The sequence below is a fragment of the Canis aureus genome, chromosome 2 (assembly GCF_053574225.1).
Source record: "Canis aureus isolate CA01 chromosome 2, VMU_Caureus_v.1.0, whole genome shotgun sequence".
Taxonomy (NCBI): domain Eukaryota; kingdom Metazoa; phylum Chordata; class Mammalia; order Carnivora; family Canidae; genus Canis; species Canis aureus.
This window is the reverse complement of record NC_135612.1, coordinates 65009218-65025078: the sequence shown is the minus strand read 5'-3', so window position 1 is coordinate 65025078 and position 15861 is coordinate 65009218. Positions and strand designations below refer to the sequence as shown.

The following is a 15861-nucleotide window of genomic DNA, read 5'->3' as shown; positions in this document are numbered from 1 at the left end:
CCCCCAATAGTAAAAAAAGAAAAAAATATATACGAGATTAGGCTTTGCTAATGTTAAAGTACCATGCTACAAATGTCTTTTTTTTTTTTTTTTTTAAAGATTTTATTTATTCAAGAGAGACACAGAGAAAGGCAGAGACACAGGCAGAGGGAGAAGCAGGCTCCATGCAGGAAGCCTGACGTGGGACTCGATCCTGGTTCTCCAGGATCACGCCCAGGGCCAAAGGTGGTGCTAAACCGCCAAGCCACCCGGGCTGCCCACAAATGTCTTTTTTTTTTTTTTTTTTAAGTTTGCTACTAAGAATAAAGCATTAAAAATTCTCCCAAAGGTATAAAGAATGTACTTGAATTAAAGCTAATGATTAGATTCCTAAGAAGAGTCTTCTACTTGACTAACATATAATTAATAAAATATGTAACATAATTCTCTCATTCAGATAGGTTACAGCATGTCTGGTATCACATATAACAGTGATGTGATCTTAATTCTTGTCATTGTTTTACTCCTTGTAATCTGGCAAATAATTTTTCTCTTTTCACAATATGATCTTCATGACTAATGAATTCTTCCAGTTATTACTGGAAGGATTTCTTCCTTATGAAATTGGTTAAGGTTTATTTCTAAATGGACTTTATGTATTATTCAGTGCTTCTTAAGTATGAAGTGTATACCCATTTACTATTTTAAAAGAAAACTTTCCAAGAGTTTAGTCATTAAAAAAAAATCAACGCATAATTCTGAATATTGACTATTAATTTGTACCTCAGTTTCCATGGTTAAGTTATTACCATAATTACATTAATTATATTTTTATATACCATAGAATGGTCGCCTACTTTACAGTTAAATGAAGTTTAATATTATTGTCCATTTCAGCATTTTAAAATTTTTTCATAATGAAATGTGTCTAAAGAAGTGATCCATGTGAGAAATGTCACTTGGGCAACTATGCTAAGAACTGCATAATATTCTAGAGAATGACTCCATAGAATGGAGACATGTTGACATATCAGTACAAAAAAAGAAAACTGTAAACTCCAAACCTCTAACCTAAAGACCAATAAAGCATTAAGATTCATGCAAGCTTAATATTTTTGTCTTCCTGTTCCTAGTTTTGGTAGAGACGGAAGGAAGGAAACTAATATTTGTTCTGGTCTACTGTGAACCAAGGCACCATGCTGGGTATTCTTTTTACACTTCCCATCTTTGTGGTAGAAGATGCCGGACTCTCAACATCCCCTTTTTCTGTGATGTGGAAACAGGCCTAGAGAACAGAGAAGTTAGGCAGCTGCCCACACCTGACCAGCTAACCAATGTGAGCCTTCCCACAAGGACAATGGTCTTCAAGAGTTTTCTGCTCTCACAAATCGTGGAGAGTTGTATCGGGAACCAGTAACTAAGGCTCCCCAGGTCACTAAGACAATGATTCTTAAATGAGAGGAAGAGTCCTTAGGAGATTCTTGATAACTCCAGGCCCAGAACCCCGTTTTCACTATACAGATGATGCCTCAGAGGTCAATGGACTTTAAGAACATGAAGGTACTGGGTGAGCAGCACAGTGGCCACCAGGTCCTTGGTTCTCAATCCCCAAGCCTCCCCACTCTTTCTTCTGTGTGGTCATCTGCATTATTAATATTATTGTACTGGCTGGCGAAAGCAAAGTCTTGGTTCAAAACCATTTGGAAAAAAAGAATGCGCAAGGAAAAAGTACAAATATTATAAAAACACATAATATTCATTAAAAAGAAAAAGAACATTAGTTCATGCATTAAGGGCCAAAGAATGAATGGAACTATGTGAATGATCCCTATTCTACAAAATCTATCTAATGGATTACTGACTTTAACGACTACATGTAGTAAAATACTTTTACGAGTAGCAAAAATAATGTGAACATTTGAAACAGCTCATGATCTTAAACTTACCTTAAGCCATAGCAAGGCAAAGTGAAGAGCCTGAAGAGTGCTAGGAAGACTCTTAGAGGAAGCAACGTGAACACATACAGAAATGCATCCAGGCACAGAAAGATTCCAAAAACCATGAGCTGGATTTTAAAAGGAGAGAAGAAAACAAAAAACAAAACGTAAAAGAAATATTCTCTGAATAACTGCAGATGAAAATTTCAAAAGCGGAATTTCTAAACTGCTGGAGATTCGTTTCTCACAGCTCAGCTGAGTAACAAGTCAGTAGCTGTACTTTTGTACATGTGTCAATTTAATGAAAAATCCTTTTCAAAGCACAAGTCTGTAGTTCTTCTCCCGGAGCTTTTGGTTTACCACCTAGAAAAGTCAATTACTCAAAATGTAATCTCCCTCAGACCATGGCTATGAAACACTGGATGTGGACTTCCTCAAACTTTATAAAGATATTGTAGAAAATCTTTCAGATAGAATCTTTAACTCTAGTCTTCATGATTTCTCAGACTCCTACTTATCAGAGTGCTTCCTGGACAGGAAAGACTAGGACATACATTGAGTTAAAACACTGTCTTTATATCACAAATGTGTAAAAGTAATTACTAATTTTAACAGAATTTCACGTGTGCTCAAACTGGCTGTATTCAGAAGGCATTATTATTTTTTATATATGTTTTTTTATTGGAGTTTGATTTGCCAACACACAGTATAACACCCAGTGCTCAACCCGCCAAGTGGCCCCCTCAGTGCCCATCACCCAATCACCCCATCCCCCCACCTACCTCCCCTTCCACTACCCTTTGTTCATTTCCCAGAGTTAGGAGTCTCTCATGTTTGGTCACCCTCTCTGATTATTCCCACTCATTTTCTCTCCTTTCTCCTATGAAAGAAGGCATTATTCTTCATCGAGGGGTAGCTGCTGATGTTTGCACCTCTTCCCCTATCTTGTGCCCTTGTCCCATCCTTCCTATTTTTCTGTAATGCTATACATTTGTCCTGTTAAATACAGGACTATATTTCACAGGAGGGTGGAGTCTTTTGATGGCTTGAAGTGGCCACGCCCAGGCCACACTCTGCTATTGCAGGAGTAGTGACTTTCCGTATGTCTGTACACAAACATGCTACCATCTATATACCCTCACACACAACAGTCCATGTAACTTCAGGCAGTGAATTGTCCTATGTGAATATATTGCGCAGTTAAAATCCACAATGTTATTGGCAGAATTATGTCCTCCCAAAATTCATGTTGAAATCCTAGCCACCAGGACCTCAGAATGTGACCATGTTTGGATATAGGTTCTTGAAAGAGCTAATTAAGTTAAAATGAAGTCATTAGAGTGAGTCCTAATCCAATGTGACTGGTGTCCTTATCAGATGAGGAAATCTGGACATAAACACGGATGGGGGAAAGATGATAGAAAGATGCGGGGAGGGATCCCTGGGTGGCGCAGCGGTTTGGCGCCTGCCTTTGGCCCAGGGCGCGATCCTGGAGACCCGGGATCGAATCCCACATCGGGCTCCCGGTGCATGGAGCCTGCTCCTCCCTCTGCCTGTGTCTCTGCCTCTCTCTCTCTCTCTCTCTCTCTCTCTGTGACTATCATAAATAAATGAAAAAAAAAAAAAAAAAGAAAGATGCGGGGAGAAGACACCATCTATAAGCCAACAAGAGAGGCCTCAGAAGATATCAACACTGTTGACATCTGATCTCCATTTCCAGCCTCCAGAACTGTGAGAAAATTAAGTTTCTGTGGTTTAAGCCACCTGGTCTAAGGTACTTTGTGACAGCAACCCTAGCAAATCTTTAAGAGAAAGGACGCATTTTATTAACTTTTTGCAAGAATGTCTTAAAAGAATATATATACATATATGGGCCAGATTTCTTGATCAGTATGTAGAGACCCTAAAAGTTTGTTTGTTTGCTTATTTATTTATTTAAATAATTTAGACTCGCTATGAACACCAACAAAAGTACCAAGTCTTGTACTGCATGCCAACCACTTTCCAGTCTTCCCTCCACGGCAGCTGGTCAGCCAGGCATCCTGTGTGTCGCCAGCACAGCCACGGTCCTCCATCTGTTTGTTTTACATACAGAGGAGTGTTGGAGAAGACAGCATGGTCCACATAAAGCTGGTGGCCTGTAGTTATTACTCTCCCATCACCAGGAAGCCTTTCCCTGTTTCCTGGTGGACTGCAGGCTCTACTCCAAAGGCAAAAACTACTAGAAGCCTGCACAACCCAGAAGGTATCTCGGTGTGTGTGCAACAGGAGATAGCATATTAGGAAGAGTGAGTGGTTGTCTTTCTCGTGACCTTACACTGAATGAGCACAGTACTCATTCACCCAACAGCTACTAGGCTGCGAATATGTGCCAAGTAACACGCTCAGCCCAGCAGGCACAAAGCCAGGCAGGACACCAGGATGGGGTTTCCACCCTCACTAAGCTTATTCACATTTTAGCACTGAGACTGCTGCTGCAATAGAACTAAGTCTACAAGGTACAAGGGAGCCCTAGAGAAAGAATGGCCAAACCAATTTGGGGAGATTAAGAAAAAGCTCCAGAGGAGGCCCTTAAAGACATCGGAGAAAATGAGGAATATTGCCACACGGAGAGGGCAGATTGACAGAAGACGGGCTGGGGGGACGGAAAGGGGAAGACATTTCCAGAGGGGGAGGCAGAGCAAGAGCACAGAGGAGGAAAGAAATTGTGAAGAGTAAAACCTACTCTTGAAGAAAGCAGTAGAGCCACCTTTCTTTGGCTTAGAGGAATTTGTATTTGCATCATTCATGATGAACAGTAACAGAAGTCTACCGGGCCTTTCTCTTCACATTTTAAACCAGCCCTGCAAAACTAATTGGGCAAGCAATAATCATCTCACACAGTATGGTAAACGTGGACTGCCTGAAGCTGGCAAGGTAATAGACTGCAACATAGAAGTGGAAGGAAATCAAGTGTCTGTGGTCTGGGGAAATGTCAGCTGGTTGGAGAGAAAGCACTCATGTAGTGAGAACACAGGATGCACAAGAAGAGCAACAGAAATGGCTTTCAGGGTTTGGAAATGTGGGAACATGGACTCAATTACTGCCTGCTACTCGGATGGTGCGCTTTCTCATAAGGCACCAGCTCTTGTAAATTCCTTACAAATGAAAACGAGAAAATTTCCTAAAAAAGTAAACAAGATATAACCATAAAAACATTCATTCTTGAGGGAGGTAAGGAAGCCATGCCAGGTGCTGGATGTGCCCCAAAGGACACTGCATGGAAATCTCTCTGTTAATTCACACCCCTAACCCCAGCCCCCAGAGTTTGGACGGTCCAGGCAGCAGTGTTTTCTAGGCAAAGTGGTAAGAGCCTGCTACTTACTACTCCCAACAGCTTTTTTTTTTCTTTTTTTTCCAACAGCTCTTTGAGATAGTTATTACCAACCCTACTTGACACTTGAGGAAACCACAGCTCTGGAAGCTGAATGCCTGCCCAAGGCTGGGGGTCAGAGTAAAGGAACTGGCATTGGAGCCTGAGTTGGCCTGACCCAAGACCCTACATACTCTCTCTGAAGCAGTTTGAACACAGCAAAAGATCCCTATTTTTATTAGGCATGGGGGTTAACATCATTTTCTTTGTGCTAACTCTTGCTAATTTGCCTAGTATCGTAAGAAATGCAAATAGACATTTAATGATTCGAACTTATAAAAGGCAAATTTCATATATTTAGACTTACTGCTAACTTTAAAATATGTTACTAAGAATTAAAAGCTTTGAGTATATATTATCATGAGAATAATACGTACTTTCACACCTTCAATTACTTTGCATAGCACCTTGATAAAATAGGCAATTCCTATCTCCTTTTTATTTGGACCAAATAACCATAAGGTATTCAAGCAGTCTTAAGCAATGTCTAATGAAAATACCTCAGAATTATCCAAAGTGTGGCTAGAATGGAATCGGTGTCACATGCCACTCTCTGTTGCCCTTCTGAGAAACACAAAAATCTGCTGTCTTCTAAATGCCACTTAGAGTTTCAAAATGAATACGAGGTCATGAATAACATTAATGAGGCATAACGCTTTTGGAATGTGCCTCTTTACAGCACAGGTGAAAATCTGTCCTAATAGGTAGCAATCATCCGTTGTGCCCAATACCGCCACTCCAGAGCTGCTGCGCTCTACATCCTGTAGGATGTAGATCTCACTTTATACCTATCTCACGGCTATAGGGCAGACCTTTTAATGAATATGTCATCTCTAAACTGGCCACTACATAATATGGCAAAGAACCAAAAGAACCAAAGCATGATGAAAATATTTCAAAAAGACATCATATACTGGAGTTTAGGGCTTTTGCTTTTCCGTTCTATGCATTTTCCCAGGGATGGAAGACACGATCTATCTATATACATGGTTTTACGTGAAACCTTCCCTGGACTAACACTGAGTTGTTCCTCCTTCTCTCTTAATCAAACAAATATTGTACAGCTCTCATGTGGCAGAGACTGCAATAGCTAGATAAAATATATGACCACTATTTTAAGAAGGTCAAAGTCTTAAAAAAGAAAAAAACAAAGTTAAAGTTGGGGCATCTGGGTGACTCACTGGTTGAGCATCTGCCATTGGCTCAGGTCAGGATCCCAGGGTCCTGGCATTGAGTCCTGCATCAGGCTCCCTGCAGGGAGCGTGCTTCTCCCTCTGTCTCTCTCTGCCTCCCTGTTTCCTTGTCTCTTTATGAATAAATAAAATCTTTTAAAGAAAAGTTAAAGTCTTGTTAAGGAGCAAACTGCCCAAAGAAAAGGATTCAAACTCTAACCATGATCCACTGTGAGAAAAATCACTCTAATTCACTACACACACACATTTACATACATTCAAACCCCCCCAAAAAATTTTCACCAAAATAAGGTTAATTTTTACTCCGTGGAATAAAGGTTGATATTTTCTACTTCTCTTTTTATAAAGCAATTCTGGTCTCACTAAATTCACAACCCACAAAAGAGTGGTAGTAACTCACTGTCTGAAAAACAGGTCCCCAGAGAGGCAGGCTGGTTGGAACTCAGTTCCCTTCACCGGCAGACACAGGGGCAGCGAAGACAGTTCCAAGTGGCTACTCAGCTTTGCAGAGTTTTGGAGTTAAGAACACACTGAGAAGTTCTTTGTACAAAAATCAATGAAAAGCACCAAAACGCAAATTGCGGATATTAAAATTGGGAATATTTCTCTTAAAAATTTATTCCCAGAGTAGGGACTTATTAAAATTTACAGGGGCAAATAATTCTTTCAGAATAATCTGCTTAATTAATGAGATAGCTCTTGCTAATCTTCAGAATGAAAGAACCCTAAGTAGGAATATCAAAAGGGCAGAAATGTAAGCTGGCCTGTCTCACAGGAGCTCTCCTGTTAAGGGACTTCAGAAGTCTTCTCCAGGCACCGTGCAGAGCAGCCGGGCATGTGCCCATTCCACAGTCCATCTTCCCCTCTACACTGAGAGGCAAGAAGCACCCTCCCACCCCTGCTCTGCAGTGAGACTAAAGAGTTTGCCTGATTTCCAAACAGCAGAGGCAGGGCCAGACTTCAGTATGCACAAGACACAACTCTGAAAATGGAAGCACTGTTTCTATTATGACACCTGTTTCTCATCCTTCCAGCCTCAACCTTGCTACTGGATTTGGCCTTCTACATGGTTTTTGTTTTTTTTTAAGATTTAACATAGCTTTTGACATCTGAACTTCAATGTAAAGAAAACTAAAATGGCACTGATTCTGTGACACTGGTTAACAAAACTTCAAAGGCTGGTGAAAATTTCCACAAGTGGCTCTTCCCACATTCATTTTGAACCTGCTACTATTGCTCTTCATTTGAAAAATACTCACCTCAAAAGAAATAAATAAAAATGCCAACCTCTCTTCATGGAGAATGGAGGTTTCTTAACCTTTTTGAAATCTGTCCCCTTTTGACAAAAATCTCCTGCCTTCCTCTTGAAATTTCAAAATAAGTAAAATTTTAGGCCTAAAATTAAATAGCACAATTCTGGAATACACCTCTCTGAATTATGCAAACCAACTTCTGGCAATTCTGAATACCATCTCCTCCACCACAACCCCAAACAGCACCTACACTGGTAGAGGGTGGCTGGCCTGGAGTGTTAGCTGGAAAGAAGGAAAGCAGGAAGCAGTGTTTCCCTTTTCCCTGGTCTCACAATTTATAAAGCTCTGAGTCTCTTCCCAAAAGAGCAGAGACCATATTTGGCTCAATTCTATACACTGAGGGATCAAAGGTCATTAGGGAGGACATCTTCCCCAGGGAATTTATAATCTAGTGAGCTACACATGAGCATATAGTAAGTGCTGGTGAATGATGTGCTCTGGAAACGCTGGAGAAGAAATAAGGTCTGGGCAGGGTGGAAGAAGTGGAGGGGTGGCAATGGGATATGCGTACCCAGCGGAGGAGGAACAGAGTTAGCAAGTATCCCCCACAGAGGAGACAAGATGGGAACTAGGTTTTGGCACGCATGCCCAGGCGTAACGTGAGTGGGAGAATGCAATCATTATAGAAGAGAAGTAGACACTATCTTCAGTAATTACTAAGGAACTTTATCCTGTATTTCAGGAGTTCTCAACAAATCCACATGCAGAGATTTATCATTAGGAGAATGGATTATCATTCTTAAGAGATTAAGTTATCAGTTTAAAAAGTCTACATATGACTGACTTTGAAAGCAACTGCTCTTCAAGGTCATCCCTACAATAATTTTTATTCACTTGAATTCAAAAATTCATACTCCCAGGAAGTCTGCACTCTAGGAGAAGGCAAACAATGGGATTATCGTGACCCAGGGACCTTTATAAGAAGCACGTTGCATATACATATGCAATGGCTGAAAACAAAGCAATGTTGATGAAAGCCTTCACAATAATCACAATCTACACTTGACATATATTTTAACACAAAGAATACATTTCTTAAGAGGTAAAGAAATAAATTGAGAATTTTAATTTGTAAAAAGATTACACACACACACACACACAGAGAGAGAAGGGTCCTGGATTTTCCTGTTTTCCTGTTTCTTTTAAAGCAATGTTGAATATTGATATACTCTGAGTACTTGACCCACATTAATTTCTTGAATCCTCCCAACAACCCTTGAAGCAGAGACCCTTACTTGGCAACAAACAGTGCTGTAACTCATGGCGCTGAGTGTGTCCTTCAAATCCTACGGCACATCTGAGAGTCACCCTAAGGAACAAAGGTGTTAGCTGCTGCTGCCTGCCACGATCACACCATCTTACCATTTCTCGGCTCAAATCTACTTTTTTAGGGAGTGATTGGCACACTACAGCAGGCTGAGTAAGCAGAGAGGATAGTGAAGGAGAACAATCGTCCGAATGAGAGATCACAATGGCCTGATATAGCACAATGGAAAGAGAGAGGAAGAGGGAGATTTAAAATTGTTTCCAAAGCTAATATGACAGAAATAAATTACCGATTCAAAAAGATAAACATAGGCCCACAGTTAACTATATCAGTAAATGGGGTAGAGCCTGAAGTCTCTGGCTGGTTGCTGTAGAGCTTCAAATGGGTCCTATATGCCCCACAGGTAGTAGGGCCTCCATCACACTATGAGGCCCTGGATGTCGGGTGGCTCCTGTATCACCTCCAAGCTCCACTTCTGGAGGGGGCTGCTGGTGCTGCTGCCAAACTGACCCTGTCCTCCAAGAGAGTTAAGAAAGGTTAAGACTGTTGCAGAGGCATGAAGAAGCTGCTGCCACCACCACTCCAAGCATGGGGCAACAAGCCTCAGAGAGAATGGGAGGAATGCCAGCCTAAGCTGCCCCGATGCTGGATTCTGAGAAATGTGGAACCCCATTGCTTTCCTGCTTCTGAGCAGCCTTGTGGTGGGATATCTGCATGAGGGTATGTCACAGATAAGAGCTGCAACATGAGAAGAACTTAAAGGGATGATTCCCCAAACACACTTCCTTGAAATTAGCAACTGAGCAGGATGCCCAAGAAACTGCTGCCATACACATGGGTCTTGGTAAGTACTCAATACAGGTTCACCATGAGTCCCAGGACTGTTTTCCTGAAATAAGGGTGAAACGATGGCCGTGACTACATTTTGTTAACACACACTCACATGAGAAACAATGAAAAGGCTTTCTGTGATATTTTCAGCTCATTGTTTTGAAAACAATTTACTGAATTATTTTTTCCAAATGTTACATCCTCTACCCCCACCCTGGACTCAAAAAGCAGAAGTTCCTCCCCTACATTAAGTAGTTTCCCTTTCTGTGAAGCTTTCCATTTGTTCCTGTTCCCTCTGCTCCTCGAACGCAAGCTCATTCAGTCACGGACCATCAGCTTTCTCAAGATGCCCAAGTCCAACCCCCTAATCTATAACAAAGAAAGTCAAAGCCTTAGGTTCAACACCTTGATCAAGCCATTTGTCTATCACCTGTAGACCTGAGAAGAAAAGTTAACATTTCTAAATCTTGACTTTCAATTTTCCCATGTCACAGTAATCTTTGTCCCTTTCAATAATAGCAATAGTCTATGGAGAAAAATAACAATATTCTGTACCCATAGCAATGTTTACACCTTCAACATTTAAAGCTTGGGGAAATTTACTAGATTCTTAAAGGCAACTGAGCAGCTCCATTAAAGGCTAAGCAATTGGGTTCCATCTTTGAAAAAATGTATTAAACTATGATAACAATGAAAAAATTCCCAAAAAGCATAGAATTACAAGGTAAAGAAAAGTCAAAAGCATATTTATGCTTTAGTTCTACCTTTTATAATAAACAGTTACATAAATATGTGAAAGTAATGGAAAGGCTTTGTAATAATCACAACCTACACCTGACATGTATTTAACACATATATTTCTTAAGAGATAAAATAAATAAATTTAATTTGAAGAAATATTAGGCACATGGAAAGATCTTGAGCTCTTCTCTTACTGCTAATCCATGTTGAATATTGCTGTACGAACTTTTCAGAGGCAGAGCTCTGAGGGGTGGCTAACCCAATCACCATTCTCAGTCTGCCTCTCCCTTCATTGGAAAAGTATCACATCCACTGTCCTTAGTCTCCCAGGCAGTGGCAGATGGCTGTGGAACTCACTCCCACCAATAAGACACACAGAAGGAAGTGCGCCGGGGCACTTCTGGGAAAGCTTTACATTCTTTATAAAAGGGACATTCGAATGATGGCACTGTCTGTTTCCTCTTCTCTTGGGTGATAATGCAGAGGTATTGCCTGAGGTCGCAGCTGTCATCCTTCTATTAAAAGGCAGCAAGCAAGAGGACCAAAAGCCAATTTGTCAATGATGCCAAAATGGAAACATTAAAAGGAGTCCAAGTCCATGCTGGCTTCATTTATCAGCTGGAGCAAAAGAGATCTCCATCCTCTGACTAGTCAAAAAAAATTGCAAACTTGTTTAAGCCACTGTTAGGTAGTCTGTGACCTACATAGGAAAAAGCATTCCTAAAAATCCTCCCATAGCTAGTCTCCACTGCTTGGTGTGACCACTCACAGTTACCTGGATCTGGCCTCTCCTCTCAGGGTACCTGTCCTTTCTTGTCCCAAACAATTTCCCACCTCTGGCTCTTCCTAGCATACCCACTCACAATGCCAAGCCCTAAAACACAGGTGCAAAATCAACCTCCCTTTCTCGTCACCTGGCAATGTATTACCTTGCCAGTCTGGGGCTGAGCTCTGTACATGCACACTGTCAAAGTGCCTAGAATATAGACAGTACTCAAAAAAGCCTGAGCAAAATCAATAAATAAGTGAACGAGTGACCTGTATCTCTCTAAATTAGCATTTAAATATATTAGGGAATTTGAAAGAATACTTTGGTGAGCATTTCTTGTTTCCTATAATTTGGGATTCACACAGGTGAATTCACACAGACAGCCTCTGTCAAGAGTTAATTTTGTATGGGGTACAGGATACACTGTTCCCACAGGGTCCATATGCAGCACAAACACCAAGAGGACCGCCAGGTCTGGGAAGATAGAGAACATGTATCCCGTGAGGCAGTGGGTGACACTGAATGCTAACTCATTTCTAGTGCCTGGGACAGTGCCTGGTTCCTAATCCTTATGTGGTAACTGCTATTCATTTTATCAACACAGAAATAGCTGCCAGGGGTAGGATAAGCGGCCAATCAATGGGGGCTACGGAGCAGTGAGCACTTACTCACCAGGAAGTTCCTAAGAAACTGGTGATCCTGCCCCGATTTCACAAGGCTTCTAGTTAAAGTGTTGGTTGTCTGACCTAACCATCAGCTCCAAGTTCTGTGCCTGCTGAGAACAGACTCTAGAAGGCCTGACAGAAAACGTCAGGGTGACAGGGTGTGCTATCTCTTTTGACCATCAGCTAAATCCTTCATGAAAGAGACATGTTTTACTCGAAGACAGCCTAATTACAAAGACAGAGGGAAGAAAACAGTTTTACCCCAAAGCTTCTTTCTGCCTGTGGTCAGCAATCAGAGAAGGCAGAGTCAGAAAATCATGTCCCTTACTGGGCTAGAAAAGTCAAATTTAGCAGCAAGTTAAACAGGAAGGTTAGATTCTAACATGAGATCAAATGGGACATGGGGGAGACATGGAAACCAGACTCCTCCTGGTCACCTCCTGCTGTGCAGGGAGCCCTCCAGATGACAGCCACCCCTCCTGCAAGGAGACATCCCCTGGAATGCAACCTGGAGACAAGAAACCTTCCCAAATTTTTCTTGTCCTCCTAGGGCAGGGCATTCCTCAAGTTGCTGAGGTGAGGACTATGATGTATTTTAAAACAGTGATATAGGGCTCATCCCACAATTAATATACAGATGAGAAAACTGAGGCAAATGGACAGAAGTAAATGACTCAAGGCCCCGCAGCTGATAAATAGTGGAATGGAGATGCAAATACAGGCAGGCTGGCTTTAGAGCTCATGCTCTTGACCACTGCACTATCCTGTCTCTCAGTTTAGAATGCAGAGAAGTACAGTTCAGTATTCTCTGCTGTACAAAGAAAACACCAGAGCCCCCAAACGGATCACACACAGTGAGCAACAGACCTAGGACAAGAACCCAAGGGGTGTGTAGTTGCAGGCCAAAAGAGATTTGTGGCAGAAAAAAAAGAAATGCTGTCTAAAGCCAACACAACACTCCAAAATTTCATCCCCTTTCATTAGAATGAGAAGTTCAAATATGAAAAAAGTGCCAGCCACTGGAAATACTATTTTGAGTGTATAAACAATTTACGTGTTTTGAATGTCAAGTATAATGTGTTTTTCCACTGAGAAGATTACACAAAAGTTCTGGAATTTTTTTTACATTAGTAAACAAGTTCAATAAGATATACTGAATTGACGACTCTCTTAATTTGAAAGTATAAACATTAACTACATGTTTTATGGCATGTGCCACCCTTGTAGAAGCATTAATTGTCAAATTTTTCCTCCTGAAAAGGCTACATGAAAATATCATAGCATTTACCAAAAAACAAGAAAAAAAGATGAATAAGGTGTTATATATATTAGAAGTATTCTATATTCTATATCAGGGAAAGGTATTATATATTATGTATTACCAATTAGACAATAAGTTTACCAATGCAAATGTCTAGACAGCCCCTCAACTCTTGTAATAAAAGCCTGGTGAAACCCTACTCCTAACATCAAGGCCTGGGAGACACTAGAGAAGAACCTACCCTGTTATAAGGTATTTATGCCAGTGATTCAACTGAAACTGAACTGTTTTGTTTTGGTTTTTTTAAAGATTTTATTTATTCATTCATTCATGAGAGACACAGAGCGAGAGAGAGAGAGACACAGGCAGAGAGGGAGAAGCAGACTCCTCACAGGGACCCTGATGCAGGACTCGATCCCCAGACCCGGGATCACACCCTGAGCCAAAGCAAAGGCAGGGATCACACCCTGAGCCCAACCACTGAGCCACCCAGGTGTCCCTGAACTCTGCTTTCCTCTACATTTCACTTACTCTGAGAAGTTAAGAAGAAATTGCTCTAAATTGAAAAATGTGACACCTTTTGTACATTTTAAGCAATAAAGCTTCTGGAGTGTTGTTCTAAGAAACTAAATCAAATGTTCCTAAATAGGCCTAAAGCCAAAGCCTCATAATAGGAAACAGGATTAGAAAATAATTACAATCGTGCATGAGCAGTGTTAATTCAACTTTTCTGACATTACACTTCTTATATACACACAAATAAAACCAAAGTTTCATGACAAGATATTTACCTTCCTACAGGCAATGCCATTCTGATTAACTTTTCTTTAAAAAAAAAAATTCCTAACTGATTGTAACCTACCTCATGGGTTACTCATCCCATCAGTGGTCCCTTAATGCACCATGGTTTGAAAAAAGCTCTGGTTTATAGTGAAGGCTTATCAAGACCTGTGTGCGGTTCCCCCAGAAGACAAGACTCACAATGACACCAGGAAATGCTCGCAAGTTTCTGTGAGGGATCTACCAAGAAACTGCTTGGCATGTCAGTGCTGCCCGAGAGAAGAGAAGAGGATGTGTGTACCAACCCTGACTCTGATGAGCTCACCATCACAAGGGCATAGCCGCTGCTCATCATTTCTGCCACGTGAGGGGTAATAAAAGGGGCCAGACACACACTTCTTGCTTTGAGGCAATCCCCTGGGTGCGTCTGTAGTTTGGCTGTGGATTGCAGGCAAACTTCTGTGTTTTCCCCAGATAAAAAGGGAATCCACAACTATCCAGACAGGGGACAGCAGGTGGGTAAAACCTGACTGTGGCTGGCACTGCCCTGTACAAGGACCTAGGCCCCAACTTCCCTCCAATTCCCTCTGCAGTATATCCTCATGCTTCCCAGTCTTGGCTTATCATTGGAAGGAAAAAGTGAGCTCTGAAAATAATGTGTTCAAGAAAGAAAGACATAAGAACTAATTTTATTATTGTTGTTGTTATTATTATTGGCAAGCCAAAGAAACATTACCCCCCATCCCTGGCCAAAATCTTAAATAAATTCCAATGTACAGAATCAAGGCACTGCCGCACTAAGGCAGCAGGTGCAGACAGCGCCCCACACTTCTCCATCTCCCCTACCAGGCACCGACTCTTTCATGGAACCCGAGACTCCCTAGAAAAGCAGCCATGTAATCATACCCTAAGCACAGTTAATGATCCTGACCACAGGCAACAACCGTCTCATTTTCATGACTGTTCTCCCTCCAGCCTGCGCTTGCTCCCACCCCTCCCTACCTTAACAAAGAACTCCCCAAAAGTTCAGCATGCAATCTGCCACCAAGAGCCCATGTGAAGCAATACTTCTCAAAGTGTCACTGGACAGCTGACTCCTTTCCCTCTACCATACCGATGCACTGACTGTCAGAAGTAAAAGACCAGCAGCCAAAACAGCTGGGTCCTCAATCCTGTCTACTGCTCCTCCAGTTCTAGAACACTCTGACTGAGCTAACCAGCAAAATTCCTCTGACAGCCACTCCAAAAGAAAGTGTGATTCTAAGGAAGCAAATTATTACAAGTTTTATGTGACTATAGAAGTATGAAACTGTGTTCTAGTACAGCCAAAACTGAATTATTTCTTAATTCTTCCTTTCTAGTAAGAAATCTTGGAATTGCTTAGACTTACCAGCTGCAAGAATGCAAAGGGAAAAGAGCGGCCTTGCTGTCATATCTGAGTGTCATATCTTAAGACACAACCAAGGGAATACGGCTTGCACAGATTCAGTGGCTATGCTTGTGGCTACACTCACCCTGGGATGTGAGGTTTTCTAGGACAAAGATGCAATGAATCGTCTTTTTCTTTGAAGAGACTGTCATTAATGTTTTTAAATACAAGGGCTTTCTGGGAAACAAACCTTCAAAAGGGCTGACAATTCAGTAATTTGTCATACTGAGAAAAAAATACTGCTCTTAGCCCAAGAGAACTGATGAGAATTAAGGGAGTAGGTA

General features: G+C 41.3%; 1 protein-coding gene across 2 annotated transcripts in view; it reads right to left on the bottom strand.

Annotated features, from left to right (window-relative positions):
- The window catches only part of TAPT1 (transmembrane anterior posterior transformation 1), a 64897-nt gene that overhangs the window by 37115 nt on the left and 11921 nt on the right, over nt 1-15861 (bottom strand). For both annotated transcript variants that reach the window (XM_077877012.1, XM_077877017.1), the window contains one exon: nt 1926-2044. In XM_077877012.1, the coding sequence (XP_077733138.1) occupies nt 1926-2044 (119 nt within the window). The remainder of the gene's footprint in view (nt 1-1925; nt 2045-15861) is intronic.